This window comes from Haemaphysalis longicornis, unplaced genomic scaffold, assembly GCF_048455015.1.
Source record: "Haemaphysalis longicornis isolate Haplotype H1 unplaced genomic scaffold, Haemaphysalis longicornis Haplotype H1 scaffold_140, whole genome shotgun sequence".
NCBI classification, from domain to species: domain Eukaryota; kingdom Metazoa; phylum Arthropoda; class Arachnida; order Ixodida; family Ixodidae; genus Haemaphysalis; species Haemaphysalis longicornis.
Window position 1 is genome coordinate 631 of NW_027526246.1, and position 19,070 is coordinate 19,700.

The following is a 19,070-nucleotide window of genomic DNA, read 5'->3' on the forward strand; positions in this document are numbered from 1 at the left end:
GCCAAAAGAACAGAACATAGAAACTGCCAAACGTCAAAACTGGCTCAGATCGACGTGACTAATCGCGGCGTCAACACAACGCGCCTGCTGAAAAGACGGCTCCGAGGTACGAAATCACCAACGTGCACCGCAACACCTGCTCCGTTGCGTCAATGCACGCGTTGTTGAATGCACGCGGCGCAGGCTAGCCACAGCCGCGGCGTGTACTGGCGGAAGCCGACTACTGGTACACTGAAACGCGACCGAGGAAGCAACGGAGCAGGAAATGCAGAGCGGTCGGGTTCAGCGCGCCGGGGCAGCCGGTACAGCAGCTCGCGAAAACAAACCCGCCTCGCTTCCTCCGCGCTTCTCGGCAGGAAAGCGAAGCTACGATCAGCCGATCGATACAACTGCCAGCCGCCCCGCACCTCGCTGGCTGCGCAGTTGAAGGGGCAAAAGATAAACACGGCTGTAAAAGGCGAAGAAAACGCCGACAGATACAGTCGCACGTTGTGTCGTCTGCGTTTTCTCGACTCAAAGCAGCTCGACCTTCATGCACACTGATCGATCGACGACGTACCTGCTCGCGCCGCGACGTCGCATGCACTTGCGGGAAGACTCACCGATGTCAATGGCAAAGCGCTTGGCGTTCTTGAGGTTCCTGAACACGGCGAGCTGCTCGGGCAGCTGGATGCTCCGGGTGCGCCCTTTGGTGCCTCCCGTCGAAGAGGCGGTCGCCGCCGCCGCGTCGGCGTCCATTTGGGACGTCTCCGCTGCTGCTGGGGTCGAAGGCATGGAACACGACGGCACTGGACTCGGACCACGCACCAGGGCTCATAGGGAACACGGAGCCCTCGAAGCACTCGCACACCGCACACCACCGTCGACGAGAAGGGCTCCGGCGAGCTAGCCGCCGACCCACCGCTTCTCCGTTTCAAATTATCCGGGCGGCGTCGTGCACCTCTCTCTCCTACTTCGTCGCAGTGTCTTTTCGTCCGGCGGGGACACACAACACGGCACGAGAACCGCAACGCCACACCACTACCGCCAGACTACCATTCGCAATTATAGACGCACCCCACGCACCCGCCGCTCCTGTCGGCACAAGTAGCAGGTCCAACAGCTGACGGCGTTTGTGTTGCTGATTCTGCGAACTCGAGAAACGCGGCGCTCTCAGGCGACTGCTGCGCCATCGCGAATTTTGCCGAGGAGGCAGCAAAGCAGCTCTCGCCATCTGACGGAGTTTTACCGAAACTAAGTCACGTTCGCAATGCCTAGATTTTGGTGACATCGCGATACATAACCAAGATTTTCCTGTATAATTTGATAGCTTTTTGTCAACGGTAGAGTTTTTACACTGCCAGAAGAGCTTATTTTGCTTTGAAAACAAAGTTCATGCATGTCGGCGCTGCGGAAAGACGGCGTAGTGACGTGTTTTGCGCTAGTGTCACTGGGCTGGTCGTCTGCTCGCCACGCTTGGCGGAGCAGACGACGCGCGCTCTTTTTCGATTAAAAGGGCGTAAAGGCTGCGGTGCATTTTGCTGTTAGAAAAAAGGAAATGAAGGCAAAAACGTTTTCACTAAGCTCCGCCTTGTCCGCTGTACATGGCTGCTGCCCAGATATGGGGTTGTTGCTTACTTGCCTCGGTTTGTGATGCCCATTTGCCACCGAGAACGAGGACATCTTTTTTTGTTGTTGTTTTTAATTTGGAGGTTCATTTATATTCTTTTCAAAAACTTAAAATGTGTAGAATAATAATTGACGCATTTTCATTATTACGAAATCCTGCCACGTTGCTAATTGGGACTGGCATTTTTATGAAATGCTATTTATTTAGTTGTGTAGGCCCCCGCGGCCAAACCGAATATCATCGGACCTACCGCCTTGTGCCAGGGGCTTTAGTTCTACTGGTTCTACTACATAGGCTGCTCCTTCGGGCTCATTTTCAACTGATACTCTATCAGAACGCCACCCGTGACCGAGGCGTCCGCACTATGGTTTGGCCAAACTAGGCCACCCTAGCCAAACTCCATAGTCGGAACATTGCAGGCGCTACGCGGGGCAAGGACGACGAATTACACACAGCTGGAGCGCACTCCAGTTGTGTGTAATTCGTCGTCCTTGTCCCGCCTAGCGCCAGCAATGTTCCGAGTAAGAAACCAACTAGCCCCATTTCAAGCTCTGGTAAACTCCATAGATTCGGCGGTATTTTAAATGGCGATTTGTGGCTGTGTTGGTGCATTGGAGGGATTCGAATATGTTCCTAGATAATTTTTAAACCATGCTGAACTTCACAGACGTGGAACTCGGTTTCCTGCCGCTTACGAGTTCCGCCGCTTACAAGCTCACGGACTGCTGTCGCGCCTGCGTACACCTTACGTTTTCGACACGTTCTGAATACGCGCGCGCACCTGCTTTCTGTTCTTTCCCTGTGCCTCTTCTCGTTCTGTGTTTTTGTGAACAATCGGTTTGGAAGCAAACGACGCCAAAAAACAGTCTTTCGAACTCGTGCCCATACTCGGCTATATTGGGTTATTCTAAATTGAAATTAATTTTCTTTTCATTCAGCGCAGAGCTCATAGTGCGCGCCAATGCAGTCGACGCGACGTTTCAACCACTGCTTCATTCTTTTTATTAAGGGGTCCGATAGGACCAACCCATCATCAAAGCGCAATACAGCGCAGCACCTGAAGCTGAGCAGGGTAGATCTTGTGACTTGATGAAAAAAATTGGTCCTCCACCTTGCGTTTCTTCAGCGTCTGTGCACGGTTGTGTGAGGGTTTCATTTGCATTTCTACTTAATGATGAGCTGCTATTAAAAAAAACCTAGCACCATTAAAGCCTTGAGTAATGCGTAAATTTGAGATTAGGTTATCGTGTTCGGCTACGTTCACATGTAGTATTTAGTCCTTTTGCTATCTTTTATCACAATGCCAAGCGCAGCACTTCATGCCATAATTAGATCTGCGTACATGTGAGATTGGTTATTGGCTATCTTTAATTGACCCGGGACTTCATAATGTTTTCCGTACGTTTGATAGTTCTCTATGTAAAGACGCTATTATCACGCGTATGCATTAAACGTTGTTTAGATACTAATTTAAGCTCTAGCATTTGTTCAAGTTTCCTTTGTAGTAATTTATTTATTCGTCTCTTTCTATTTTTCAGTGTGTTGATCCGTTGCTCTCATTAATTTACCGATGCGTTTATATTCGCCTTGCTAATACATTGTATTGCTAAAATGTTTTTTCTCTCTCTCTCTCTCTCTCTCTCCTGTTTATACAATGTATACTTTATACAACTGGGTGCATCCGATTCTCAGGTAATTTTCTTGAGGTCATTTGTGGCCCCGCCCTTCACCGCTACGATACACTTGCATGTACAAAAATATCAGGGAAACTTGCACTCACGACCAAGGCTTGACACGCGAAGCTGTTGTAGGTGAGCATTGCCGGACACATACCGTATTTACTCGCCTAATGATCGCACTTTTTTTTTCCCCAAAAATATGATGCAAATTTAGGGGCGCGATCATTACGCGAGGTAAATTTTTCGCGAAAAAAGTTTGAGCGCAGGAAACGCAAGTTGCAGGTCAGAATGTTTACGATAAGTATCATGAACATAATAAACATAATAAACAAAAACATAAAAAAAAAATCCGGCGACCACCGAATGACGCAAAATGCAGTGTTTTATTACGCAACGCGCCGGAATTACGGAACGCGCCGGAACGAGTTTGCTGCGAGGTGAGAACCGGTCGACGAATAAGTGGCTGCTACTGTCACAGCGTGGGACATCCACACACGGCTGCCGACGCAGCAAGCCGAGCGCGTTTTTTTATGTCTTGTGAGTAGAGTTTCTTCCGCGCCAATATATATAATGAACTCACGCTTGCCGATATCGCCAATATCATCAAGCCCGGGGTAATAACGTAGCCATGTCTGTTTTGAAAGAGGCGAAAACTAACGTAAGCACGACCATCGGCATCAAATTTGGCACACATACGACATAAGGCTGCGGCAAGTTCAGGGTGCGATCATTGCGCGGGAAATAAAAAAAAAGTCGTATTTTGGCGAAGAACTTCAGGGGTGCGATCATTACGCGAGTGCGACCATTATGCGAGTAAATTCGATAGTTCAGTTTCAGTACCGTTGTTTATTTGTATAGTAGGGTGCTAGTAGTCGTCATCATATGCATCGGGTGTACGCCCGTTCGTGTCATGGCGTTTCGTCATAGGCCGGTTCGTAAACAGAATTTGCGGTGTTCTTTTTTTTTTTTTTGACGTAAGTGGTCTTAAGGCATCCCTCATTATCGTTAGTACATGTTGCATAATGGTTGCTGAATAAGAAAGTATAATTATAGCTGATTTGCACGCGTTGTTCTCACAAATTACGTGATTCTCGCAATCCTTTTTCAGCAATGTGGAGTTTAGAAGTTTTGTACTATATCTTTCCCTACCCGTGTGACACATTTCTTTTGGAAGGAGAAGCAAGATGAGAAAGATACAGCTTGTTAAACCGAAGGATTAATTTCAACCACCACCTGCAAAGAAGCAAAGGGGAAGGCCAACCCACCAACTGTGAAAGGGTCAACCTGGTGCGACCTATTAGAGTTGAAGCCACTTACCCCCCCTCTCCCCTCCCTCCCGACATCCGCACAAAATGAAACCTCCAGACGAAATTTCCAAGAACGAGAGGGTGGATGCTACTACTTTTCCTATTACAGGACCACTTAGAACCAGATGCCTCTTTGACCAGTTTTCCCCCGGAAACGGAAAAAATGGTCCCGGAAAAAATGGTCCCGGAAAAAATGGTCCCGGAAAAAATGGTCCCAGTGACCATCTAGGAAAAAATGGTCCCATGCTCCAGTCGACGTGTTTCCCTTCAAGTTAGTCAGATCTGAACTTTTTGCGGCTTTGCTTTTGTGCGCTTGCGTTTTAGCTAAATGGTTGAGAAAGAGATGGAATGCTTTAATATTCCTACAAGGGGCAGAAATTAACTCCTGTAGAGGCTAAAATCAGGATGGATGTATAGATGGATGGTAGGGCTGAGTACCAATTAAAAATTTAGTGCAAGTAATTGTATTAAGACTGCCCAAACAACTGCGAGGCCTGGAACAGCCGGTTTAGAAGCTTAGTCGGACATAGCTATCTCAGTGTCTGGAAGGTCATTAAAGCTCTACGCTGCGAGGTTTCATCAGAATTTGTGTAAACTGAAATCGGGATTCACGCGCTGATGCTCCGCCTTGGTTTAGCCTTCGTTTCTGCGCAGTGCGGCCCAAACCCAACTCTCGAACGTAAAGTCATATCGGAATTAAAATATTAAAGCTGAAGCTTTAAGTTACTGTCTGGGACATCCCGTGCACCGAAATGATCGCACCGAAACATCGTGCACCGAAACGTCCGTGCGCTGAAAAGTCCGTGCACCGAAATGTGCGTGCACGTAAATATCCGTGCACCGACATGTCCGTGCACCGAAATGTCCGGCCACCGAAATATAAATGTAAATACAATTAAAATATACAAACTTTAACTTCAAAGCATGGATAAACAAAGGAAAAAAGCATTCAAGAGAAACACATAGCAACAAAGAGTGTAAGAAAAAGTTAAGAAAAAAAAACGTAAAAAATTGCAGGGGGTGCTTACAACTCTCTGAGAATGTGAAGGCGAAATTTTCTGTTGATATGCCTTGAAATTTCATACGAACTTAACGGTCGCCCCCGTCCACTTCTGATTAGCCCCCTGGGCAGCCCCCTCTGACGCTTCTTCCTTTCACTACACATCACCAGGATCCTGTTTTTCGTGTCGGTACCTTCACCTGTCGAGGTTGTGTGGAAGCGGTTTACCCTCCTCACAACGTGCGGGTTCAAAACAGAGATGTGCTGAGATTTATGCATGCTATATGTGGTTGAGACGTCATCAATGCGAAACATCTGTGGATTAAGCTAGCGTAACGGCAAATTAGAAAATAAATATGGGAGAGGCCATGAAAACAACCCAGCCTGAATTCCGGTAAAACAAACGTTCTTGGAGCGATTAACCAGATTTACTCGAACGAGACTACTTTTCCTACCTTGGCTTCGGGACCAATTTTTCCTGGACCATTTTTTCCTACCTTGGATTTGGGACCATTTCTTCCGGGGCCATTTCTTCCGGGACCATTTTTTCCAGGACCATTTTTTCCGGGGCCATTTTTTCCGGGGCCATTTTTTCCTACACCCGTTTTCCCCTGATGAGTCGGCTGGGAACAGTGGGCCTGTTCCCATGGAGGGTGCCCAAGCCGGCCTCGATCAACACTGAAAAGGGGACGCGCGTTCTTTGTAGCCCGTCTTCCAAGAACTTTATTAGGCTACGTGCCTGCCTCACGTTTCTGTCTACGGTTGTTGAAATCGTATCGATATTCTTGATCAACCCAGGTTACCCTACTTGCCCACTCTGGCTTGCATTCTTTGCTGAACATCACCCAAATGTATGGCCGAAAAGAGATAAAAAAAGAAAACATGTGCCTCGATTCCCTCTTTTGAGTCGAACCGTCCTACCTACTTCGCTGAGACCCACTGCATACAAAAAAAAAATAATAAAGCACGTGGACACTCGCTTTGTGCACCTGCGACGAACTCTCCCATTTGACGAACCGGCCTATGACGAATGACCCTATGTGACTAAACGGCCTATGACTAAACGCCATGTGACGAACGGGCCGTATCCCATATGCATCGAAGAAGTTGTCGTCTTCATCGCCGCGAGTGGTGGATGCAAAGTCATCTTCAGCATTTGTAGGCTTCCATTAGCTCAACTGGCGAAGCTTGAACTAAGTCGCGCAAGGCTTGAACGATAGTGAAGCTGCAGGATTTCTTTATACGTGATGGCTCGAGTTCGCCGAAAAGACTTCGGCAGATGGTTGGCCTCAAGAAACTGTGCATGGTGCCATTCTGGTACGGACACTGTCACCTGGCAGAACCACCAATCCCAGGAACCACCGCTAAAAGAGACTATCTCTGGTTCTAACCTTGTACAGGGCCGTGCATGTGTGTGCGCGTGGGTGCATTGAACTTCTACGGATCGGCGACGGGACACCGGTCTGTGACCCTTCCGAAAAACGATCCAGCCCGCCACACGGGGACGGCGTCACCGGGCCAGCAATGGGAATTTCGAGAAGCGGCGCAGAGGTGGGTGCGTTGGGAAGAGCCAATGACTCACCTTGCAAAGGACAACTTGGTGCCGTCTCGGAGACGCCATTCGAACCCCCCGATAAGAAGAACTCATTGTGTGACAGCCTAAGTGGCTCATTATGCCCCCGCCGGACACGAGGGGACAGCGGTCATTGACGGCGTGGGAGGAGGAGTGGAAGAACGACGAAAGGTATTGAAAGAGGGGGCCGACCGGAGCAACGTTACTAGCTGCTGGCTGCACGGCGTACGCCAACCGGAGGGGCCCGGTCGTTTCACTGCCCCTATTCTAGTTTATTGTACTATGGTCGCACTGTCGTTATGTCGTTCACCCTCCTTCTAACCGACGACTTCCGCTGCCCTTTGAGCGAGGGTAGAGCGTAGCGAGGGGGAGCCAAAGGGGAACTCCCTGTGAATCTCCGTGAACTGTTTCCAGAATTTCGAAGGGCGGCAGCGTGTAAGGCGAGACGAGTTGCAAAAACGCAGCCGCCGTACAGGAGAGTAAAAGCGGTCACGCCTTTACACTATTCCACGCATGTCCTGTAACTTCGTTCCTGTATTGCCGTCTGAACGGCCTGCCTCCCTAGTTCACTCTGTCTACGTTCCTCGCCACTATAATTTTGTACAGCTAACAGGATGTCTCATTTTGAAGGGGCCGTGCAGACAAAACACAAGTTCGGTTCATTCGAACGATTGCCTCTTTATAATCATACTGACCCCACTTTTAACGTAAAATTTGCTCAAATAGGCTATATAATTAGAAAAAAAAAATGAAATGGTCAGTCGACCCACTAGCTCATTTCCCGCAGCAGAACTTATGTTGTCATATGTGCCAGCTCTGCGATTTGCTGAGGCAGTGGCGGTACGACCTCCCCCCCCCCCCCCCCCCCCCCCCCTACTTCAAAGGAGATCTTAGCTTTTTCTTTTTTGAAGTGTCCCACTTGTTGGAGGTCGCAAACGCGTTGCGACCGTCAGAAATGCCGGCTCGAGCCAGCCGTTGCACCGCCTAAGGACCCGCCGCGGTGGCTCAGTGGGTAAGGCGTTGGCTGCTGAGCACGAGGTCGCGGGTTCGATTCCCGGCCGCGGCGGCCGCTTTTCTGATGGAGGCGAAAGGCAAAAAACGCCCGTGTGTATTTCGGCGCTTGTTAACAATCCCCAGGTGGTCAAAATTAATTCGGTGCCCTCCACTACGGCGCGCCTCATCGCCAGCGTTGCGTCGGCGCGTTAAACCCTACAATCAATCAATGCACCGCCTAAGCTTGGGCGCCAAAAACCAATGTGTCGCAAAGTGATTTGTGCGCAAGCGTGTTACACCGCTTACGCGCACACGCCGATATGGTTATCACCTCCTCCGCAGAACTGGTGCAAGGAGGGGAGCAGTTCTTTATTCGACCTCCCCCCCCCCCCCCAAAAAAAAAGCCCCTCTCCCCTCCCTTTCCCCCAAACCAATCTCTGGGACCGCTACCAGGGGAGTGAAACTTCCTATACCTTGCATGGGACGCGAAATTCGCTCGCAGCGCCGGCCAAACCCCTGGTGTTTGGGGGCGGTACTAAAAACATGGCGGCGCGTTGCAGACATGCACTTGGAGACGACATCTTAATGAGGACTGAAAAGCCGAGCGGGGGGTGGGTGGGCGGGAGTGGAAAATATTCAGATGGCCAGCGCACGACCTTGTTCCTGTTGCGCAACCCGCCACAATATCAAAAGGAAAATTGTTTTGTTCTGTTTGATGAAGTTTTGCGCGTCCACTTCTTTTTGCACCACGTATTCTAAGTACGACGTTGTTTTGGTTTATTAGTGCACACAATTTAGACAAGAATAAAGAGTACAGTTATTTCAATTTTTATTGCCTAAATGTACCATTCATACAGCAAACACCCAACGGATATTTTGCGTTTTAGTCGCAAAGAAAAGTGTATGGCACAGCCAGTGCATATGTGTTCTGTGCCTTGTCTGCCCAAGGTCCGAGTAGTCTCTGCTGGTGAAAGGGGCAGGACACAGCCGGTAGCTGCTGTAGATCTGTAGAGGTGGTAAATGAGCCAGGTCCTGCCTTCTCGCACACTGGAGCCAAACGCGATATCTGGAACATCAACAAGCACATTTGTATATTTGCGTTAGAATGAATATTAGCTTTAATGCTGCTTTCAGGCGCACATAGTTTGGAGTGAAAACTGGCATCTGTATCCGAAATAAACGTTATCTGATATATTGGGAATCTTTCTTTCTTAAATTGATTTTGGCTACAAAGACGACTTTTGACAACACCAATCGTAAAGGCAACTTTTAAATAAAAATCAGCCTTTATTATTAAGAAACGCGGATACGTTTTTCTATTCGTGCGATTGTTCGGTGGCAACGATCCACTTTTCCTCCTAATCCAAAATACATTTCGTCAGACAAAAGCAGCCATCCCACACCAGAATCGCTTAGCAATTATTCATGCATATATACTTTCGCACACTATGTATTCCTCGGGTACTTCTCGGGGCCTGCAGTAAACTGTTATAAAAACCTTCTTTAAAAACTTCTTTAAAAACCTCTAATAAATTACTAGCAAAGGTTAAGCCTGCATTGTCTAATTATTTATCGGCTTATAGCTGTAACTGCGTTTTTGTGAATATATCGTTCTTGTACTTAAAGCTGAAACTCGAAGCACGGAACTGAAACGTAAGATATAAATTATGAGTGGCAGAATTATAATTATGATTGTATTATAAACATATACAGTAATTGCTTAGTTTGTATATTTATTGCTAGAAATTCATTCTGCTATGTTCTGTTGATTCACGTGAAGAGAAAATGCAGAACACACAACTGAAACGCAATAAAATATTTTATGTAGTCACTAATAGTTAAAGTGCTAACAACACGATATGAACCTACGGACCCACCAAATTTAATTGAGCCATAAGTGTATGGTAGATTCCTTCCTCCAGCTGTAGACATAAATAGGCTGATAATAATAACGATAACAATAATACTGATAATAATTATAATAATCACAATAATATTGATAATATAATAACAACAACAACGCATGCTACGGAAACAAACTAAACGCAGGCAATCAAAAGCTAATAAAAAGAGTGCAGATAAGCTCACACTGTTGAATTAGTTATTGTATAGTCACCTCATATACATTCTGCTGCATACCGTGCATTCACTTGCGCTAAAATGCGAAACACACGATTGAAATGCATTAAATTAAAAACGCACGTATAAACAATCGTGTGTAGCTAATGTAAACATTGGATTAATTACGAGATGCTCTGCCGCGCATTTCATGTGAAACTCAAGAGTCAAAGAACACAATCAAAATGTAATAAATAAATAGTGCACGTGTATGCTCACTTAAATTATAAAGCTACTGCTGCAACCGCATCCTGCTATCTCGTGCAAGCGTAGAAAAGCAAAACGAGCAGCATGCAGATCGTACCTTTCGTCCGCCGAGATTCAACAAAAGAATTTTATGCGGCCTGGCGTGAAGAATTTTGGCACCACTCAGTATAGAGCACGATCTGTGATGACGGCGCGAATCCATTCATGCGTCTGTTTCGATGAAACGAACTTTGCGGTGGTAAAAACGGCCCTCAGAACACGCGTGGAACGTAGCATACCTGTGGGCGCGACAAGAAACGCCCCTCTTCAGCGGTGCCAGGAAGGAAAGCGCGGTTCCCATTTTCCACTCCGGGTGGCGCTCGTATTTTCGCAATCTCGAACTGCAACTTTTAAGTTCACTTGCATATTCAAAACTCCGTAATTAATAAGTAACCTGGTAATAAATTTAAAATGCAACAACAACGTTCATTTATGCTCGTATGTAGTACAGCCCCCAAACGTCAGGATTGCTGCAGTCACGGGACAGAAAAACGGCGGAGTTTCATCCCCCTGCCGCTACTGGGCTGAGGCCGGCAAAAGCTAACGCAAATTAGCAGGGCTTATAAACTTGCCGAACGAGCTACTTGCGCTTACATTTATGGCACACATTCTTTTTATAGCAGTAAAAATAGTGAGCTAAACAGCGGAAGTTACGAAAATACACGTAAACACAAAAATACTCATGAGTACTGCTTTTGGCACTGCGCGCACTAGGCTGTTTTAGCTGCACAGTACTGCGGCGCTTAGGGGTTGTCTCACACGACACTGGCCGATTGGTGTAAGCGACGGTGTCTTACGTGACCATATGTGTTGAGCGAACACCATGTTTCCCGAAACGATTATTTTTTACAAAAACAAAAACAAGCCGGGTAAAAATACGGTCGAAAACAAATCGAAGGCAGAAAACGGCCCGCCGCGGTATGGTGGCACCATCTAGGTTGACTAACAGTAAACGAGGCTCCACAGCACATAGGATGTCATTGCAGACGTCACGAGAACACACGACTTGGCGGGAGAATCAAAATTTTGACTTAAATTGATTAATTTTTTAGTGAAATGAAGCATCGTTTGGTTCCGTATACAAGCGCTGTGGTAACTACGAAACACGAAATCTTTCGAATAAAACAAGCTTGTATTTTGTCTGCACGGTCCTTTTAAACCGCGAACCGCGTTCTCGAAAGTGAGAACCGAAATCGTTCCGCATTTCCGAATTCCCTACATTACTTGGTGCAGTCCTTACACCTCACGCCGCTCTTTCTGTCGCTGCACTGGAGCATCGCTTTGCTTTTGTAAGTTCAGCATCATCAACAGCCTATTTAGGTCCACTGCGGGACGAAGGACTCTCCCATTAATGTCCGCCCGCTCTTGCGCTGCCCTAGCGAATTTTGAAGCAATCTGCTTTCCTTAGTTGATTCTCCCTTCCAGGTATTTGTATTGCTCCACTGTTGCTAATTTGTCATGCTAAATCAACTCAGCCTCCATGCTGCCGCCGTCACGAGCCAAAGATCCTGTTAGCGATCAGAAATAAGGACAATAATCACAAGAACGCCTAAGCACTCCTTGTTGAGGTTTAGCGAGTACAAACGCATCAGTTTCAACGTGCCCTTTCATCATTATCATCATGCCTTTCTTTTTGCGCTGTCTTCTCCTCTCATTCACCGTGGCTTGGCACATACTGCGTTCCCATTGCCGAGCAATGAGGGCATCTAGAGGGGACATGTTTTGTTACCTCTCCAACTGCTACTTGTGCAATTAGCATGTTCAAATTACTGCCGTAGTCTTTAGAACATGTCTCGAGCACGTGCTTCCGTGTCGGAAGCCATCACGTGAGCCTGGAATTGCGTGCTGATCTCGCTTTCTGGAGGCTCGTGCTTCAAATCGTACCCAGCCGCAAGTGCACGTAATCTGTTTAGTATCTCAATTACTCCCGTTAATTTTTGAGCCATGGCCATTTTGTGTGCCAGGGAAGCGGGATTTTCACCTGCTGAGTTGCGTAATGACGGTAAAATCTGCAAGAAGAATCTCTGGAATGCTATGTGTGATCAGGTACACCCAAGAGCAGAAGTTTGCGGACCACGACAGCAGCAATTTTGAGTTATTTCTCTGCCGCATGGCAGCGCGGAGCACTTTGTGCGGTAGTTTTCATTAGTTGAGTATACTTATACGACATGTCGCATGCATTCGACTGTTCTCCGGGCTGCTATAGGAAGAGAAATCACGTAAAATTGCAATTTCCCTGGTCCGTAAACTCTTTATCGTGGCTGTACCTTCAGTTGAACATTAGGTGACTCTCTTCGAGCCAAGCACACCACGAGCAGCGTTTGGCTTAAGGGCATTCTTGACCCGCATGGCTGTTAGCCTTTTGAACGCAACGCCACAGTAGCTATTTTGGGAAACCAGTGTCGCATTTGCGTGTGTGCGTGTGCGTGCGTGCGTGCGTGCGTACGTGCGTGTGTGTGTGTGTGTGTGTGTGTGTGTGTGTGTGTGAGAGAGAGAGAGAGAGAGAGAGAGAGAGAGAGAGAGAGAGAGAGAGAGAGAGAGAGAGAGAGAGAGACTTGTAAGTTGCTTCATCCTGTTAGAGCTTTGTGTCAAGTAAACCTTGCGGACGTTCTTCCTATAACTGTTTTTAATTGCTCTTCACGAGTTCATGTCTGTGGGGATTTATGCATGAGATATGCTCCCTGGTTTTCGTGGGCTCGATTTTAAAGCAAAGCATTAGTAATTTCGTCCAGCGATTTCGCGGAGGATGCGTAAATGACCTTTTGACCGGAGACACACCCCCGGCGACACACCCCTCGCAACGCATCGCGTGATTCGCAGGACCCGCCGCCAGCACTGCGCACAAGGCTCCGTTTTAAGTCGTTTTACTTCTTAGCGGAGGCGGCCGCTACGGGAGTGGCCGCTCAGCTGATCGGCAGCCGACCAAAACCGCGGCCTTTTACGCATGCGCTGCTTGGTCGCCTCGGGGTATGTGACTCATTTTGCGCCACGTTCACCGTGAAACAGGAACGCCGCGTCCGCCGAGAATGAAAGCGAGGCCTGGCCTCTTCTGTGAGCGTTACAAGGGACCGAACGGCTTTGAGCCGTGGTCGGCAATACAGCTACACCAAAGGTTAACCAAGCGAAACAAAAGTCTCAACCAGACAAAGTTAAGATCTTGCTTTGCATAACCAAAATTAGCTGAGCTAAGCCACGACCATTTTTAACATGTGGAGGCTGCCAGCTCTTCGCATGTATTCCTGGACTAGGGAACCACTCCCACTTCAACACCTCAAAAGAACGGTTTACACTCACTCACTCACTCACTCACTCACTCACTCACTCACTCACTCACTCACTCACTCACTCACTCACTCACTCACTCACTCACTCACTCACTCACTCACTCACTCACTCACTCACTCACTCACTCACTCACTCACTCCACGGACTATTAATTCTCAGGGTTGCGAAAAAAACGCGTTACAAGGATTTAATATCAATGCTCTTTTTTACGATTGTCTGCCCCCCTGGGATGATGATGCAATCCGCGTAGATCCAAAGATTCTGCTCATGCTCAGTGGACGAAGAGATTGCGCTGCACCCCAAATTTTCGCTCTACATGCTCTCGACCGGTGGAATTTGGCGCAAAATTGAGCTTAATATTGCGGAGCTCTTGCTTTCGCAGACATCAAATAAATGTATTTAGAATGTACGCATACAAACACAGCGAGAAAAAAACTCCAACGAACAAATAATTAATTGATAAAAATGATTGACTTGCAAATATAGTGCATGATGCTGATGAGTAAGAATTATACTATAGGTATGTTACTACACACATGTAATAATGATGTAATTCTACTGTTGTTACTTGGTGGTCTTAATCATGCTTCAACGGCTTTTTGTACGTTATAAATTCTTCAACTGCTTTTTGTATTTTAGAATTCTGTTCGCTTGACTTCACTGTTACCTTTGTACATTTTTGTGTAATTTTTATTTAACGTATTCTTTATTTTGTATTTTCCGGATTTCATGTTCTTGTTTTTTGCCTGTTTTGTTCAATGGTACTCCTGGAAACCCTGTAATCTCCCCCCTTTTATGTAATGCCTCCGGGCCCTTAAAGGTATAATAAATGAAATATATATGTATGCGGTCATATGCGTATACGTCTATATATGTTTGATTATGGCTCCCATGCCTGGTCTATCCCTAACGCGGCTTGTTTTCTATTATATTTTTAATTGTACGTGTATATTTTGTTGTACACCAGTGTATATATTGCATGAATCCCAACTAGCCTGCGGGACAGGGATTCAGATGTCTTGCATTAGTTTATTTATAACACCTTACAGGTTCAGGGAGAGCATTGAGTAAGAGCGGTGCAAAAATTCAATTATTAACCGGGCCGCCATCAACAATAAAAACATACGGAAAGTAATACAGACGATAAGGGAAGTAGAAGCGAGAAAATAGGTGTACCAACTTGCAATAACAATAGGTAGAATCATGAAAGCCTCGCTGGTATCGAGAAAAACTTGGAAGAAAAAACAAGAACTGCAAGGCACATCGAGAGGCAAAAGTCAAAGTCCGAAAATCAGAAGGCCTATGAGGACAACACACATCCGCATATCCCAAATACATACATTACCAGGTATACAAGTGCTAATTAATACCAATACAGAACACGAGACTAATGTGACTACAACAAACATTTCAATAGAGCATATAATACAAGTGTGAACTAGGCATAGTGGCATGGCAAGGCGAACATATCAGTGAAATAAAAGCTATATTAGTATAATATCAATAATGGTTGCAGGAATGATCACGAAAAGAAGTCGGATCCCTCGTGTATTTCTTTTCAACGTTGTCAACGTTCAATGTTCAACAATCACGAATGAAGCTAGATGCCCAATGTGACCGCGTGTTTAGGCCAAACCATGTACATGGCACCCGTGAACAGTTGACAGGCGATCAAGAGAAGGCTCGGGACGGGGCCGGCGGCCAACGCCGCATCGTCGCCCCCGTGGCGTTTCGCGGGTATCGAGTTTTCCGTGGTGTAGCTCTCCAGGCCGATGATGGTGACCGGGTGCAGGTGCCGGCTGAGAACCACCACGACGGGCTCCATCTTGTGGCCGTGCTTGGGCACCGTCACGCTCACCGCAGCCGGCAGGTATCCCCTGGCGCTGACCACGAGCGTGTAGCTTCCGGGCAGCAGCATCCTCCAAAACTCGCCCTGGTCGGTGGACCTGCGGAGAAAGAGAAAACTATTTTGTAGCCTGTGTCCAAAAGACTGCTTGGCTTCTGGTAGGGTTACAGCTAGGGACTCCTCTATAAGGGCGTGGTTGACGAAAAGACTGTTATAAGAAAGGTAGTGTCTATTATCACGGCAATCGTGACAATTACCATCAGACATTTCTCACGGCATGGAAAAGCACGCTGGAAAAGCACGCTGAGATTCTATGAGATAAACATTCCCTAAAAAGCCGCGCTTGCAGCTGCCGGTGGTCTTAAACGCGAATGCTCAGACGATACAATGCTTTTTTTTAGCCTACGGAATATTTCGCTCATCGTGATTTTGTCAATTTTTTTTACTCTGCTTTTTACTATCTCAAGAGATCGACGCACAGGACTTCTAGAATGGGTTGAATTACGTTCAATATAGGTTGTGTTCAGTGTCGTTTGGCTGGGTTAGATAGGTTTGTTACAGTTGGGCTGGATTTGGTAGGCTACGACGCGTTCGATTAGGTTACATTAAGATCGGTGTGGTTATTTTATGTTAGGTTACATTGGGACGTAATGTTATTGAGCACATTTTACGCCAGCCGGCTTTTATGTAAACTGCCGTGAGAATTTCCCGGGGGAAATTCCCACGGTTGCCGTGAGATTAGACGTAGCCTGTAATAAAACCTCAAGGCTGTCAATGATGCCTGGCCTGTTAAGGTTTCGTGATACGCGTGTAGGCATCTGGCTCTGGCCCGGTCGATCTAATGCATGATATTTATGCTACAAAAAAACTTGGAGTGGAATTTGGGATCATCTCGCAGGCACCGTGCGCTTTATGGGCTAGTTCGAGACAAACTGAGAACGCGTACATTTCTAATCGCAGGGCTTATTTGGCCTTTTTGTTAAGTGTCTTAGCTTATCTCCTGCTTTTTTTAATATAATGATGGCTCAAAATCAATAAAATTTTAGGTGACGAAAGAGCAGGCGCTCTAGGACGAAACTAGGGAGGAAAGCCCTCAAACCTCTCCCCTCGATTCTTTTTTCCAGGCAGCTCATAAACGAGTGCTAGTGTTCCTTTTAGTAAAACGTCCCTCCGCATGTATCCCTTGTACGGCCGTTCAAAGGCACAGGCCGAGCAGCGGCTCCTCATAGATTGGAAATGACATTCAGCTAGTCCTGCAAACGGAACGTGACCTCTAACAGAAGGGGAGCCGATCAGCAAACTCTGCGGCACTACGCCTACCGGATATTGTGCCCAAAGTCCACAACAGTGTCGACGGCTCAACTTTACAAAATCGACCCGGAAGGAAGAAAAATTGGCAGTGGCTTAGCTCGGCTATGCCAGGATACAGTTCAACAATCCAGTCGAATCCAATCCAGTCCAATACAATCCAGGCCAGTCACTGATCCTCGCGCATGCGCAGCATAGCTCTCCAGGAGCCACGCGAAACGGCTATCAAGCGGTTCCGGCGCAGCGTCGGACTTGGCTACTGCGCAACGGAGGCGCACAGCTGGGCACGCGCCGGCACCAGTGCGTCGGCCGCGGCTATGACGTCACTCCACTGGAATGCGCAGACCGGCGAATGCGCAGACCCAATTCTCTACACACCCGTACTCCAATTGGATTGGATTTACAATCCAGTACAATTCAATCCAATACAATCCAATGCTCCTCACGCTTGCGCAGCATGGCCCTGCAGGGTCCACGCGAAACTGCTCAACCTTGGTCAGTGTAGCTTAAGCCTCAAAAATACCAATGAGGGGCTGCTCACCTGAATCCAATGTTCCTTCCGCGGATGGTGAGCAGGGCCCCCGGGATGTGTGTCCCGTCGTCCGCCTTCACGTAGCCACGGACCGCGCGCTCGGCTTGGAGCAGCAGGTGGAGAATGGCGCGCCGGTTGTCCGTCCACAGCTTCCTCAGCGTCTTCTCGCTGGGCACTCGGCAGCAGGACAGCGCCAGGTCGAGCACGAGCGTGCCCTCGCGCACGTACGCGTAGTCCTGCACCAGGCCGGCCTTCCTGTGCCAGGCAGCCGCTTTCGTCACGCCGTCGGGGAAGCCCTTCACGCGGCCCCCGGGACAGGTGTTCGCACCCTTCTTCATCTCGGGTTGGCGCTGGACGTAGCTGAGGGACAGGTTCCGCAGCACGTCCTCGTCCGGGGCCTCGTAGTCCTCGTCTCGGACGCTGTTGTGGAAGCCGTACGCCATGGCCGTGCCGCCGTCGCCGCCGCGAACGTGCACGCCTAGCAAGAAGCGACCCCCTCGCAGCCAGTGCGCCACCAGCTGCGCCTTCGGGGACGGGTGGTGAGCGCGCTTCCCGTCGAAGTAGTCGGGGAAGCCCGCCAGCTCACCGCCCTTGTCGTCGGCCGAGCAGTCGTCCCTGGGGGTTGCGCGGACCTCTGGCTGGGGCCAGAAGAGGATGTGGACCTCGGTGCCGTTGATGATGCGCGCGGCGGAGTCGTCGTGTTCGTGCTCGTGCAGCAGCTGCGAGGCGAGCTTGAGGAGCAGCTCGCTGCCAGCCGGGAAATCGGCTAGCAGGTAGACCCGAGGCACCAGGAACTGCCGGCGTGGCTTCCGCGAAATTACGAGCACGTACACGGGGCTGCCGGCAACCTTGCCCAGATCCTCGAGCCGGCTGAGGTTGGGGAACGCGCTGTGCAGGCGCCGCACGGTATCGAGCTGGGTCTGACGGCTGTGGTACGCCAGGTCGCTGGTGCCGTTGTCGCTACGCAGCGCGTAGAGACCGCTCACGACTTGTAGTGTGAGAAGGCCCAGTCGCATCATTTCTGTACGGACTGTAGACGGGGCGGGGATGCCGCTGAAGACGGGGTGCGTCCGCTCTGGAAGCCAGCCAGCAGAGGTCTCTCTTCTTCTCTGTCGTCTTCTCGTGACTGGTTGGTATAGCGTCCTTGGAACATTCCTGGATAAAATGGAACATTCCCGTGTACTGAATTGGCCAAGAATCCGAAAGTTTACGCACACAACATCTACTAGTGCTGATAGATGTTCTTGTTCTAACTCACAGCACAATTACCTACGTGGTTGCGCGGATTGCGCATGCTAAAATTGGCCAAGGATGATTTGTACATTACCGTAATAGGCCGGCGTAGTGGAACCGTAATTGCCGGCATGGTGGCAATTTATTTGTTACATAGTGCGGTATTAAAAGACCAAGCAAGACAGGCACAAAATGTTCTTGTGGTAAACGCAGCTGAGCCTGATAGAGTATAATTACAACGCGGCGTACAGAAAGCAGAAGAAAAGAACTGGCGCAGCGCGCACTAGTGGTGGGAGACGACTCTCCAAATCTGCCTAGCAATCTACTGGCTTTGGATAATC

The 19,070-nt window shown here is 48.3% G+C and overlaps 1 protein-coding gene across 1 annotated transcript; it reads right to left on the bottom strand.

Moving 5' to 3' along the window:
* Nucleotides 1-602: 602 nt before the first annotated feature.
* On the bottom strand, nucleotides 603-18,515 carry LOC144165657 (carboxypeptidase D-like; the record flags this gene model as incomplete). Its single annotated transcript, XM_077695472.1, has 3 exons — nucleotides 17,506-18,515; nucleotides 15,461-15,756; nucleotides 603-788 (listed from the first exon to the last, which is right to left on the bottom strand). Coding segments are annotated over exons 1-3 (1,492 nt in total), but the record flags the coding sequence as incomplete, so codon positions are not given.
* Nucleotides 18,516-19,070: the final 555 nt, after the last annotated feature.